Source organism: Protomyctophum bolini (assembly GCF_963924005.1).
Source record: "Protomyctophum bolini genome assembly, chromosome: 10".
NCBI lineage: Eukaryota > Metazoa > Chordata > Actinopteri > Myctophiformes > Myctophidae > Protomyctophum > Protomyctophum bolini.
In genome coordinates, this window is record NC_137871.1 from 15,411,171 (window position 1) to 15,426,364 (window position 15,194).

General features: G+C 42.0%; 1 protein-coding gene across 3 annotated transcripts in view; it reads left to right on the top strand.

Moving 5' to 3' along the window:
* pcdh11 (protocadherin 11) overlaps positions 1-15,194 on the top strand; it is a gene marked incomplete at both ends in the record, with an annotated part of 145,804 nt that overhangs the window by 76,847 nt on the left and 53,763 nt on the right. For 2 of the 3 annotated variants that reach the window (XM_080773550.1, XM_080773551.1), the window contains one exon: positions 14,700-14,898. In XM_080773550.1, coding sequence (XP_080629676.1) covers positions 14,700-14,898 — 199 coding nt within the window. Of the gene's footprint in view, positions 1-9,204; positions 9,241-14,699; positions 14,899-15,194 lie in introns of all 3 variants that reach the window. The other variant, XM_080773549.1, reaches the window with a different exon arrangement.

Sequence of the window (15,194 nt, forward strand, 5' to 3'; positions counted from 1 at the left end):
CCCCAGACAGCCATACCAGCTCTAACTGGTATGGTTTTCGTAAATGAATCCGCTGCAACAATTACCAGAGTAGCCTCCTTCTGCATAATTTGATGAGCAAAGAGAACATTGATGAACTTTTTTAATTATTACGCCGCTTGGGACTCAAGCGGCACAGAAGGGGAGGGGTGTCCAATGCCACAGCTGCTGTGGATCCTCACATCCCCCCCTTTCATTCTTTCTTTTCCGCTTCCCTATACCTCCCTTTTTTAATTCACCCAATTTGTCGGTCCAAATGAAACAGCGAAAGGTTAGAGTGTGGAGTAATTAACAGCAGCGAGCCTAATGAAATCAGGAGGGGCTAGTACACAGGGAGGATCAATAACTCTCTAAGAGTGGAGGGGGGGGTGGGCTGTCCAGGGGAAACACGCACATGGAGACCACTTAATAATAATAAGCTGATGAAAAGGCAACATGTTGTCCACTTGTAAATCAAAATTGGTTCGAACATACTGGTGACATTATTGCTCTCTGGTAATTGCGTTAAAGGAAAGTTCCTCCCTGTGCATACTCAAAAAGGACATAGGATTTACACCGCTCTCAGTCTCAGCACACAGAGGGAGACTGCTGAGAGGGTTTCCCTTTATTGAATGCCAATAAGCGTGTCGATACACTTTGGACAACGGAACACCAATACAGAGGGAAATGGGGATTGTATCTAAGACTACACTTAAGTGTATTGAAGACTTTATTAGCTCCTTTTGATGAGGAGGTGTTTGTTTGCAACAGTTTTATCACCCTGTCAAAGACATGCTGCGTTTGCCAGAAATACAAGCGGATGTAAACTTGAACTGTGCTCTCTATTTCTTGGCTGACATACTGTATTAGTGTCTCTTGCTTTGATACATTAGCAGATGGCGTACTCATCTACATTTAGCTGTTAGTATATTTGTGCGTGCACAGTATAATGTGTAAATTCAATTCCGAGAGCATAAAAACTGCGCTTGTGAGTAACTTGAAAGTGTCACTGCTGACTATATTCACATGGCAGCCATTTTGTTCTTCCTTTTCTATCCCGCCAAGTATGAAGTGCTGTAAGGGCAAAATGTCTTATGAGGGAATAATGTTCTCTACTGTATATTGATAAATTCAGCCAGAATATCTGTGGAAGCTGCATGCTATTACTTACTGTTGTTCCACAACTTAAGCAGACAGTTTTCACAGACTTCACAGTAGTTGAACAGCCAAGTTTCATGAGCCTCACCAATAAACATGAAACGAGCACCCAGAGATGAGGGGTATTGATTGAAGCTTTGAGATTGAAGTTATCACATCACAGCCTTTCCTTAATATGTGCATGTTAATATTGGAAGGTAGGCTGCAGCAAAAATGTTGCAGTAGGATACTGCCCTAGCTAAGGGTTCCCAGTAACTTCAGCACAGAATAGAATAGAATAGGCCTAGATATGAGATGTTATTGTTCGGTAATTGTTGTAAAAATTGTAACAGTTGTAGCAGTTGTAACTGCAAAGTTTTTATTTATAATACAGATATTTCTATAAGTAACTTAAACACCAATACCAACATGTTTACCTATTTGTCAATGATAGAAATCTGAAATCAGGAAGCAACTATACAGCATGGCTGTATAGGATATACAGCATCCCTATATATTCTGTCAAATGGTGCAATGCCACTGGCACTACAGTTATAGTCAGACTGTGACAGCTCAAATGGACCATGGTACAGCAGCATGGTGGTATGATTGCTAGCAGTATAAATGGAGAGCTCCTTTCCTGAATTAAATGCAACTAAAACTGTCAAATGATCAACGGTTGCCCTACAAGTCGACCCATCCGTTGTGCCCATTTCAGTGAATATTTATGATGTGGCGGTTCATTTAAAGTTTTGAACTGTGGAAGTGAACTATGGAATATTTGGGTCTCTTATGAGTGGCGTTAACAGTCTTTGAGCCTTCCGTTACAAAAAAAACAAATATAGAGATATGACTCTGAATCAACGGGATTCTTTCACTATGGTGAAATTCACTGCCATGCACACTGCAGGCAGGGCTATCCTTGCTTTGCCAGGAAATGTGTTACCTCTGTCAGACTTGGATGTGTCCTGTTGTCAAGCTCAAAGATATTCTTCAAAGGCACAACTCCAGGGAACATACAAGTCTGTTAAAGCTTTCAGACTGATTTAAGTCCATATCTGAACGGTCATTACATCTTGGATTAAAGACTGTTTTGTTTTACATAGTTGCTGTTTCGCAGAAGTAAATAGTAGTAAAAAATTATATCTCTGATAGTCTGTACCAGAGATGCACGCACCATGGGGTTCAGCAGCTTGGTCTTAGACTTCTTTAGTTTTGGTTGACACTGGATGTGTAATATTAGCCACCCAGCCATCAGCTTACAGCTTGAAGGGATCCTTACATACCCTCTGCCAGTGCTTTTTGGTTATTAGCCAGCATCTCTACCTCTGTGACAAGCTTATACCCCACAGCTCCAGACCGCCACGAGAGAAACTGCTTGGTGCACCGTGCAGTACCTCAACTCCTCTACACTTCATGCTGGCTCTCAGTGTCGCACAACTCAAGCTGATAATTGGCATTGATTTGCTTTGGAAACAATATCAAACATAATTATGTGCAATGTGCATACTATATATTATGCATATTCATTTCACAATATTTATAGCATGCATTGCACACATGTATTGTAGACTGCATGGTAATCAACTTGTAATAGGCTAAAATGTATGTACCGTTCACTCAGTCAGAACATACAGATTCTCAAGGTCAGATTTGGATTCAGATATATAGCACAAAAAGGTCTGGTTTTTAATCAATTATTCATCCAATATTTTAATGATCAGAGAGTGATCAAAGGCTCCGTTTGAGCACCACTGCCTCTGCCTTTTAAGGCATCCCTCTGTACTTTGATGTGGTTCAGCAACAAATGCACTTATCTTGAGCCTATCTCTCACCCAGGCTCACATGCGGGTGCTTTGAAAACACTGGTCTGGGAGGCATGCATACAGAAAGGAGAGGGTCACTTGCCAGTTCCTACAGAAGGTTGTATCACATATTATGGTCTCCAACAATTGTCAGTGCAACTCAGGCTGTATGCTATCAATAGGATGTAGTGGTTCACCTTTCCAGATATGTTGTAACTCTGCCCTTACATTATCATATAAATTATTTAATTGGGGAGGTCTGAAGTGTTGAATAAAACATCATTTTGAAACAACTGTCTGATAGCAGCCTTAAGTCCTATCCATCGTCTTGAATGACAAGACAATGAATATAAATGAGTGGCTCTTCAAACAGCCCACAGTGACCGTATGTTATATCCTGGTCTCCTATTGCTAGCCAGGCAATGCAAAAGAATTCAAGACAGGGTCTAATAACAGGTGGCTCCCCTGTGGATCGCTGACATCATGCCCAAATATGGAGGGGATCTGAGATTATGAATTCATAAAATGTGAAACATATAGTAATTCACAAGATATACATTTATATATATTCACAATGTGTGCACAAATCAGGGATGCAGGGATTACTTCCTTGGCCTACTAGCAGCATGCACAATTAATTTAGCACTGATCGGTCCAGTGGTTTGTGCGATTAGCCCCAGACAGATAGACAAACAAACAAACAAACACAGATAGACTTGTCTTGCCACTTACAGAGCCAAACCATTAAAACAAAACAAAATATAGCAACACTGTATTAACTTTATCTTCAAGAAACAAAGAAAAAAAGAAACACATACCGTATTTATAATAAGCTTGGTAATGGACTTGTATGTTATGACACTAATACTAATACTAATACAAACACCCGTAGTATATGTCTGCAATATAATTTGCATTGAATGTTACTTGTTCAGAAGACAATATACACTATAATATACTATGCAGTTCTCCTCATAGACCGACTCCTCATGGAATTCAGGTTTCAACATCTATGCTTCAGTGACACTCTTGATTGCAAAAGATGAAAGGCATCCAAGTGATAATGACAAAGTCATAGTGATACTGTACTGTAGTTGGCCACGTGCTGTGTTGCCTGCCTCTTGCCAGGTCTTACTTACTGTATCTGATGCTAAACGAGTGTTTTGCCCATCACGGTCTCTGTTAGAATGCCCACTCAGCCGTGCCTCCCCAGAGGAGCGCAGACCAAATCTTCAGATGTGTGAAATAATGACTGCTTAGATTTATAATGAGCAGGATGATGTTCAAACTGATTTTAGTGAAATATTTTATTTTTAGGTAATCATTGAACAAACTTCAACTCGCAAATTATGGGTATATATAGATCACAACTTTACACCTGTAGTCACTGTCGGTATAACTACAATATTTCAAAGGTTTCAGAGATTGTAGCTGAATTTATGAATTTAAAATAGCTGAACCACAAGTTCACACAGCATAGCAGTGTGATGCATTGTTATGTTATGAGCTGCAGTTTTCACCGAATGCCTGTTTTCACCTAGTATTTAATTGATTGATTAAATAATTAATTGTCGATTTTTAAAGGCACAGGCAGTATATAAGTAAGTAGGCCATGCGGAGACATGAGGAGCCAATCTCCTGTTTATGTAGCGTGGGGCAGCTTGAAGAACAAGAACACCCTCTGGACATGATACTAGTTGCGAACGCAGTGAGCACTTACTACCATGAAGACGCGCAAACGCGGGAAGCGAACGCAGCTGAGACCCTGCAGATCATGGCTGTCTGTCTGTCTGTGTGTCTGTCCCGCTGTAGATCAACTAGAGGCCCCCACCCCCCCTGACCCTCCCTCCGCACCCGCTGGCACCCCCCCAACCCTCATCCATGTAACTACCAAACCAAACCAAACAGGGTTGTGTCGTCGTGCCTCAACCCTCATCCATGTAACTACTAAACTAAACTGGGTTGTGTCGTCGTGCCTCAACCCTCATCCATGAAACTACCAAACTAAACTAAACAGGGTTGTGTCATCGTAACACAACCCTCATCCATGAAACTAGCAAACTAAACTAAACAGGGTTGTGTCATCGTAACACAACCCTCATCCATGTAACTACCAAACTAAACAGGTTTGTGTCGTCGTGCCGATACCTTTGCTGTTGACGTCTTCTCCCGTCTCCTCCTCCTCCACCTCCTCCACGTCCTCCATGTCTGCGGGGTCCAGCTCAGCCTGGTCTTTGCTGTTCAGGGAGACAAAAATAGACCATTAGCACCCGAGACCAGATTCCACAAATGTCTTCTAAATCCTGACGGATTTCTGAAAAACCTATGTTTCCATGTCAGTGGTGAACATTTAATATTTCTTACCAGGGACATATTTTGAGTTGAAAACGTTCTTTGTGAAAGGATATATTCAAAGATTTGCGCCACATTTTAACGATTTTTAAAGAATAGCATATCTACAAGCTATGAGCTTGTAGATCTATGTTTCAACAGCTACATAGCTGCGTTCCAGGTCTTAATGGGTTAAAAGCCAAAGGGAGGGTCCGAGAAAATACAAAAAGCCATGAGGACGTTTTACCGGGCATTTTTGTTGTTGCTGCGAGCATATTTTATGGATATAAAGTAGTAGAGTTCAATATTGACAATGAAGGCGTTTTTAAATTCATTCAGATCCAGCCGGACATGATATTACATGAAATATTTGATGTGGTGGTGAGTGACACACGGTACAAAACCGTTTTAACGCATCACAGGACAACACCAAAACAAAACTAACGGCACCAAGTCATCACCTGCACAGCCTCCCACCGTCGTTGTCAGTGCGTGACGTAGGTCTAGATCAATGGCTGAGCCACGCGTGTGTGTGTGAGTAAGACGAGTAAGTACGAGTAAGACGCGCGAACGCGGGAAGCGAACGCAGATCGTAAATTGCAATAACAATTAGAATAAATTGTGTCCATATATGGGCACAAAAGGGGCCAGGTCAACAACAAACAAATCACTGGCCCCTTTTGTGCCCATATATGGAGCTGAGTGGACCTGGCCCCTTTTGTGCCCATATATGGAGCTGAGTGATTGCTGATGCAACACACTCCATATTTGGATAGCGGGACAGACAGACAGACAGACAGACAGACAGACAGACAGACAGACAGACAGACAGACAGACAGACAGACAGACAGACAGACAGACAGACAGACAGACATGATCTGCTAGGTCTCATTGCGAACGCAGTGAGCACTTACTATGAGACCTAGCAGATCATGTCTGTACGTGCGTCTGTCTGTCTGTCCGTGTGTCTGTCCCGCTATCCAAATATGGAGTGTGTTGCATCAGCAATCACTCAGCTCCATATATGGGCACAAAAGGGGCCAGGTCCACTCAGCTCCATATATGGGCACAAAAGGGGCCAGTGATTTGTTTGTTGTGGACCTGGCCCCTTTTGTGCCCATATATGGAGCTGAGTGACACTAATTCGTAATTTATTCTAATTGTTATTGCAATTTACGATCTGCGTTCGCTTCCCGCGTTCGCGCGTCTTACTCGTAGTAAGTGCTCACTGCGTTCGCAATGAGACCTAGCAGATCATGTCTGTCTGTCTGTGTGTGTGTCTGTCCCACTTTTGTGCCCATATATGGAGCTGAGTGATTTGTTTGTGATTGATGCAAGTGTCTGTCCCGCTGTTACGTCACCATGACTCAGCCATAACCATATAAGGAGTCCCCAAAGCAGCTATACGTCCAAAACCCAAATATGTACGAGCTGCGTTCGCTTCCCACGTTTGCGCGTCTTACTCGTAAGTCTAGTATGTCACAGGGACTTACCCCCAATCCAAACCCCTGGTGCCTAGAGTTCCTAGCAAGGAGGCATTGGGTCCCATTTTTTGAGTCTTTGGTATGACCCGGCCGGGCATCGAACCCCGACCTCCCATTGTCAGGGCAGACACTCTAACCGCAAGGCCACTGAGCTGGGGGAAGCGATGGCCTAAGGGTTAGAGGAGCGCCCTTGTTGCCGAAAGGTTGCCGGTTCGATTCCCCGGCCGGGCAGGAAAAATCTGGGTGGGGAAGTGATTGTCCTCACTCACCCAACACCCCTGAAGTGCCCTTGAGCAAGGCACTGAACCCCAACTGCTCCCCCTGGAGCTGCGTAGTGGCCAACAGTATAAGACTGTGGTTGTACTGGTCAGCTCGCAGGTTTTAATGTGTGTGTGTGTGTGTGTGTGTGTGTGTGTGTGTGTGTGTCTGTCTGTGTTTCTATGTGCAGGGCGTTGCTGAAAATGAGCACCTGTGCTCAGCTACTTCCCTGGGTAAATAAAGAATAATAATAATGGTGGCAAAATACTGAGTTAAAAACATGCCCATTGTGGTCCATTAAACATTCAACACAACAGAACAGAAAAAACAACTAGACAATAATACAGAATTCACAATAGTCACACGAAAGGGTGTGGGGGACCCGGTAAACGGCACATGAAGGATAGGTCACTCGCAGGGACGTTTACAAACTGGTGGAGGCCAGCCGGGGGAACAGATTTTGCCATCAATTTGAATGATGTGACTTGCTAGAAATGACTATGTAGTCACACACAGTACTGTATGGCAGACATCAGTAACTTGCTGGTGAACCAACTATTCACAACTATCAGCATCACGCTAATGTCACATTGCTCCTCTGACAGCACACATATAGGACTTTTAGCCTTTGCCAAGGCTTAAACAAACATACTAGTTCCATTATGATAAAAGAACACTAGCATATGGTTTATGTGTATTACATCCAGCTGTAAACCAAATGGACCATCAAATCCGTACATTCGTGCACGAACACCACACCACATATGGTATAGATAGACCATATTTGGCCTATATTGTTCAGTGCATTTTAGCCCCATTACTCAGTTCCCCTAAATTAACTGCTGAGCAAATCAAATTCAAGAAAAAGTGTCTCAAGCGTGTTCTAAAAGCCCCATCGAGCAGATTTATGCAACTCTTGTTAAAATAACTCCAAACAAGAGCACAGATTGCAAACACCAAATAAAAATCTATAAATTGCTCTTTGCATTTAATAATGTCAACATGTTGCTTTATGGTAAAAGCCCCCTACCCTGATACACTGACAAACAGAATGAGGTAGTAATATATAAGACGATTTCTAAATTTAAAAGGCTATTATTATTATTATTTTATAATTATAATTATGTTTGAACCTCTTTGGCTTAAATTAACCAACAAGTGAATGGAATTGCAATTCAAATTACTCTGATTGTGAAATATTATTTCTCACGTGGAATTACTTCTTGCAATACCCAAGTAGGTCAAGTAAGCAAACAAACAAACAAACCATGAAAATGTATTACAGCCAATCAACCTAGGCCGGCTGACAGCACTGCATGGCCCCAACTTTCATAGGCGGGTATTTGTGCGTGAATTGGGTTGTCCATGCACACTATTGTTGAGTTGAAAGGCTCGAGACTGTACTGTTCTCAGTAGCAGCAGCGTCCCTCTGTGAACAATTATAGTACAATGATCTGTTGACACAAACTATTCATTGTTCTTTGGTTCCAGCCCAGCTCCCCTCCCTGTTCGTCCCTCATCTACTGCATGTGGCTGCCTGCTTGTGCCACTATAGCTTTCTTCTGTTTCCTTTGCAAATCAACATATGCAGTCAGATTATTATACACAGTACAAAGAAAACAAATTTGGCTGATTAAAATTTAAATACTCTTATCTCTCCCTGAGTTATCTCTGTCCCCAGAGAGAGGATGCTATTTTGCAGGCTTGCGGGTGTCTTTTGTTCCAAATTTGGAAGCTTGTCGCTGTTTATTATTGTTAATTTTTGATGCTCCATTTGATATTCCGTTCACTTTTCTCTGACATTCACGGAAGACATCTTCCTCAAAGTGTCATTTGTAAGGCTTGTGTTGTCAAGGATGTCAGGTTTGCCCTATTCTTTACATTTCTTGGGAGAGGATGTGGATTCTGCAGCCCAGCTTGTTGACGTGTGCCAAGCGAACACTGAAATGTGCTGTACAACCTGCTTGCCTCCGAGTGGGGAAATCAATATATACCCTAAGTCTCAATTCCACCTGAAAGAAGCTTTAAACCTAAAAATCTATGAGGTCATCAATTCTGAACTATGACTGACTTTTAGATGACTGGAAGGTTCCCATTGCGGTTTCCTTCGCGGACTGTTACTGTCCACAGTAAATCCTCTCTACAGTTACAGTCGGTGACATGTAATGTCTGCTCTTCTCTGTCCTTGCAGGAGGCCTGTCAACTTGACAAGATAACATCTGTGAATGTAAGTCTCATGCTCTATCAGTATTCACCACCCATTTCATCCTCTGCTCTCGTTTGCATGCATATGCGCATCAGAGCATCTACAGTAAAGCATGCATCATATTTTACAACTCATAACTCCATGGCTATACGCTCTGGCCCAATGATCCCAATTATAAATATGTCTGTCTTCCACCGTCCACGGCATAAACTGTGTAATGAGGAATGTGTAGTGTTTGATCTATTAATTCTTTTTTAAATGTCTGTGTTGTAAATCTCTGACATTTCTTTCTATTAAAAATACCTTGTTTTGCCTCTTGATAAACTATATCATCCAGCCGACCTATGTCTGCAAGTAACAGAAGTATTCTTTCGTCAATATCATTTGAAAGGAGATAGCTCACTTTGTTAAAGAGTCAGGTACTCCCTTTTCCAGCACACAGGGATCGTGTTTTATTTTACTATTATAATAAAGTCAGATTAAGCTGATCACAATTTTCATAAACTTTTCTCACATCCAAGGATCACAGGGAGTTTTGTTCTCTGTAGTCAGTAAGCTAAAAAGTTAATGTAATAGTTTTAGAGGAGCGGTGACAAGGAAATACCTTTACTTAAATTAGTTTTCTGTTGCTGCATGTTTGATGGAATTAAGGTCTAGGTCGGACACACGGGGTCGCACTGCACTCTTCCTGTGAATAGATGCAATACTGTGTCCTGTTGGAAAAAGGTTCAACACAATCCAGCAGGCCAACATGTTTGTGTTGGGTCCAACACAAACGTGACAGTTTCAAGGGATTGTGCCCGCTTGCCGCTCTGCCTGTCAGATTTGCCGTGCCTTCCTACCTCGTGTCTCATTGAAAATGAATTACTCTGTGCATCAATCGCTCCTTTTGTGAAAAGACCTCACCTGCCTTGGCCCAGTGCATTCTGTGCAGGACAACTTTTTCACTTCCAAGAGGTGTGACCTCAGAATGGCAAATAAAATGGTGTTCTGACACCTGGCCTCTACCCTTTTCCTATTTTTACCGCAGGTTTCATTGTTACACATTAGGGCTGACCCATCTCTGTTCTTTACCCAAGGCATGGCTTTGGGAATTTTGTATGTTCTCATATCAGGTACAAGTGGTCCCCAGCCACTCCAGAGTAGCATTTTAGTCATACAATTTGGTTTCTGTAGAAAATGCTGATAATATTAACAGGTGATGCGCTGTGCAATTTGGTGCAAGGACGCTTGTGTCCACAGGCTTAATTTCAGATTGCAGTGTGGGATAAATATTGTGAGAAAGATATGATTTCTAACATTGTTTTACTTGAGGGTAGATTTTTAATACAATAAAAGAGATGTGTGTTGCTTGTCAATGTCCAAAACATTACGGCGATAAGGTTCAATTTGATTTAATCTTAATGCAATTTCACAATGCTTGGCTGTTGAGATTGGTGCAGTTTGCTGTTGAATTACGAGCCACAATCTGTTAGTGTGTGAGTTATTTTTTCATAGTATATATCTGCGATAAATCTCATGTTAAACTAAAAGTTGAATTAGCTGTGAAAACATATATTTTTCCAATTTTCTAAATCGCCAAAGAGTATAATTTCTGAAAGGCAGTTAGAATTACCTGCACTTGCTTGTTCCTGCAAGGAGTAATGACCAATATCTTATTATTTGTGCGACTACGTATGTTGTTCACCGAAAATAACAGATTTACAACTAAAGTTGAATAATGTTTTCTGGTGAAAATCTGTTATTTACGTCAAGCTTTCATGACACATTCTCTCGCTCACACACACACACACACACACACACACACACACACACACACACACACACACACACACACACACACACACACACACACACACACACACACACACACACAGTACTGATAGTAGCACATCACAAGCTACAGTATGAGGGATTTCTTCGCAAGTCACCACTCACCACTAAAGACAAGCCCATATTAAACCCTCTTTTCTGGTCTGTTGTGGATGTGACATGAACTTGATATAAACCAGCATGGAGACATTTGGGATGGCCTTTTCAGATTAACACCTTGCCATTTTTTTTTTCCCCCAGTATTTTCCCCCAACTCCGACATGTGAGGCTCCGACATGACAGATCACCGTTTCCTTTGAGCAGATTTATGCAGGTCTAGGTGGTGCCCACGGGCTGATCCTTATCTGAAATGGCAGAGCCAATCTCCCCTGATCCACTCCTAAGTGGTCCCTGTTTATCACTCAAAGTGAGGCAGGTTGTCAGCCAAGCTCTTCTCCATGCAATGTTGTCTTTCTCACAATTTCTAAGACCGGTTGTTGTTCCAAGGAGAGAGCAGAAAGAAAGGAAAACAATAGAAAATACTTACTATACTGAGCTGGACAAGATGGAAGCCTTGTGGCCTCTATATCTAAATATACGGACATCTAATCTGCTAACCCACCAATCCAGCCCCATCTGAATATTGTCTGGGTGGCTACCAGAGTGAGGGATTGGCTGGCTTGTTATGCCGTATAATTTGGCATGTATCCCTCCTGTCTGTTTTTATCGCTGTGTACATACTTTTCAAGGCAGTGTTTTATCTGGCCAAACAGGCTTTGTTTGGTCTTGATATCTCTTACTGCAGCTTGTCTTTGCTCTATGGATTTTTGGTCCCTTCTTTAAATAAGTGATAATGCCTTGCAAAACAGTCACCTTGACTCCTGGGTGAATGTTTGTTTTCATTTTGTCATGTTTGTCTTTCAACAACAATGTTTTACCCACACCAATATTCAATATAATTAAAAGAAACCCCTTATGTGCATCGAATAAACCAAAAACCTCCTTTTGGGTAATTGAAAAGGATGTTCTTAATATCTGCTGCCGACTTATAGGCTAAGGGGTTCGGATAAACATCTGACCCAGAAAAATGTAGACACTCCCTCATGCAAAATGATTGTGTCCTAATTGTCAGGGACAGCTGTTTGTTCTAATAGATTCTGGATGGCATTGTTGGAACAAGCTTCCAATAAATTAGAACGTGTGGAGAGCAAGCACGTTTTTGTAGAGCTGCCAACCTCCTGTAAGTGGGCCTTTTCTTTCTGCTGGAACCTGGACTTTGCCTTTGCGCGCATCCATCACACATTTCACAAACAGCTGCCAAAGCGGTTTGAAGCCCAATTTACACTCTGCCGTCGACAGTGTGCCGCGTTGAAAACAGCCAATCTACAAGCTCACAAAGCTTTAACAAAGCATACATCAAACCAAGGGCATTGTTGAAAGCATAGGCAAACATGGCACGAGAAATGTGCCATGTTTAAAGTGCCAACAAGGTATTTGCCTTCTCTCAATTGTCTTTGAAAAAGAGCAAAAACCACAAACTATACAGCTTCCTGTTCACAACTTCTGAAAGATGCACAAGCCTTTGGCAACGAGAAGCAGTGTTGGCGGTGAGAAATAAAAGATTAATTTAAAGGAGTCTCATATCATATCTGTTCATGTGGGAATTAAGAGATTATTGCATTGCCTCTGTGCGATATCTCAGTTGCGTATATTTGCCCAATAGAACAGTCATAGGCAGAATGAAAAAGCTGTTTGTTAAGTTAATAATGTAATAGATTCTGCATGATATTCTGTTTATTTTGACTGTCTGGCGCACAAACACACGCGCACAAACACACACACGCGCACAGACAAGCACGCACAAACACGCACGCACGCACATTACATTGTCCCATGCCAAAGAATAGCTGATCTCCAAGCTCACAATGTGCTGCGGGAAATTTTATATGTGCGATAGTATACTGTACATTTGGCATTAGCCTTATTTATGCATCCCCATGAGCTTAAAAGAGCATGCGTTGATGTTTTAAAAAAACTTGCATATACATTTTTGGTGTAACAATCAAGATCCTAGCTAACTTCATTGGTATTGCACGGGAAAAAAAGAAAATATTTATCTTATCAGTCTGAATAATGGGATGAATAAAATCGACCGCAATAACAGAAACTATGGGCATAATTAGGTTTTATTTCTTTTATCCCCCCCCAATATGATGCAGTGCTACATTGGTAACAATCCAGAAACATGCATTTAAGCACGAAAGGGGAGTAATCAGGGTGACAATATTTGCGATTACCCTCTCAGGGCCATGTTTGATCCCCTCACTCCTCATTCCGCTCTGTGACAGACTCCTAGGCAAAGCCATAAAAAGCAAAAGGGCAATATGAATTTATCGATGCCCACAGATTACCCTTTCAATGAGCCTCATAATGTGAATCCTTGTGCACTTGCCGTCTAGCTCGTTCTCAAGAAGAATGGCTAACATTGTATTGCCAGAACCGTGCCATATGGGTGTTTTCTTATTTATGTTTTATTTTTTTGTCGCTCCTCCAAATTTGTGCTGCTGAAAAAGGTCGCAATGTGAACTTGGGGAACCCTCTAGAGAAATCAAAGAGGCCTGTACCTTTGAGAGGGAAAGTCTACACACTCCTATATGATCCCAAGACCTTCCTAATCAAAGTCTCTACCTCCACATCTCCCTCCCTCTTCTTTCTTCTTTCTTGTGTCTAAATTGGGCGGAGGGAAAACTAGGACATAGTTCAGCCTGTTAATATGCATCGCATCTATTATCTAAGACTGTAGCCCGGAAGTCTCAATTATTATCACAAAAGTATTTCACTAGACGCAACAGACCAGACATTATTTTTGGGTTATGAGGCCTCTGTCTCAATTAATCCCCATAGTGATAGCCTGTAATTTCAGCATTCCTATAACTTCCAATAGAAAGCTCAATAAAAATGATGGAAGGGTGTGTTAGGCGCTAGATACACAGACAATTAGGCAAGGATTTTCCCCCCATACGCGTGACTGTGAGCTGACACCTCTGCTTCCTTCAGCCAAAAGCACCCATATTCAACCAGAAAATTGTCTGTTTTGGGGACTCACAATATTTATTGGGTGCATGCCAGAGTGGTGTGCAGAGACTCTCTAAGGAGCAGGGGTGAAAAAAGACACTTCCACAAAATGCATTGTAGGTCTGGGAACAAGCTCTGCAGTTGAAATGCTTCTTTGTTAAAATACCATTTCAAAAACGCATTCCCGGTAACTTTATTCAACATTATTTTGACTATGGAAGCCCTAGGAGTTAATGAGGCCCTATGGTCAAGAATGAACAATGAAAGTCTGGCGAATAAGTAAACCTTTATTTAGCTGACCTACAATTTTGCCCCTATGAAGTGTACACATACGTACCTTTTAGGAAAATAAAGGGGAAAAATCAACAACCTCTGGCTATAATTCAAGTGCAAAAAAAATAGAGAAATTACACACGCCAGTGCACACACAAGCAACATTATTTTCCCTGATTTCTCCTCGACTGCTATTGTTCAGATTCTGAAATGGGTATAGAACTTGAGTTGACACTTTCAAATGGTTTTGCTTTTTACCTGGCAATTTCAATATAGAATGAAAATGAGTTTGCTGCTTCTTTTTGTGCGGTGTGCTGCAGACTCAGCGCCGTGTGACGTTCCACCTGCCAGACGGCTCCCAGGAGAGCTGCAGTGACAGCGGGCTGGGGGACCCGGAGCCCAGCAGCACGGCCAGCAACACCCAGCCCCTGCCACTCGGCTTCTCCCAAGAGGAGTACTTTGAACAAACGTCGCCCAACAGCCGCACCGAGGGGGACGGCAACTCAGATCCCGAATCCAGTGAGTACCCCTTATTTAAAGATGGTCGACCATATTCACCCGGTGGCCATTTCTTTTTGCTCTTACAGTATCTCACACATAATCCAACGCAGAATTTGGTTTGTGTAGTTCACGTTAATTATGACGGAAATTATGACCGCTGGAAGAAACTACAGTCACTCGATGTTCATAGTATTTGTAGTAGATAACAGTAGCACAATGGTGTGTTTGACTAGAGTTTTACTGAATTGTTGAATTCCTACAATGACCATTATGCTTTGCTGCACTGTCCCTCCTTGTGGAGAGGGGGAGGCTGC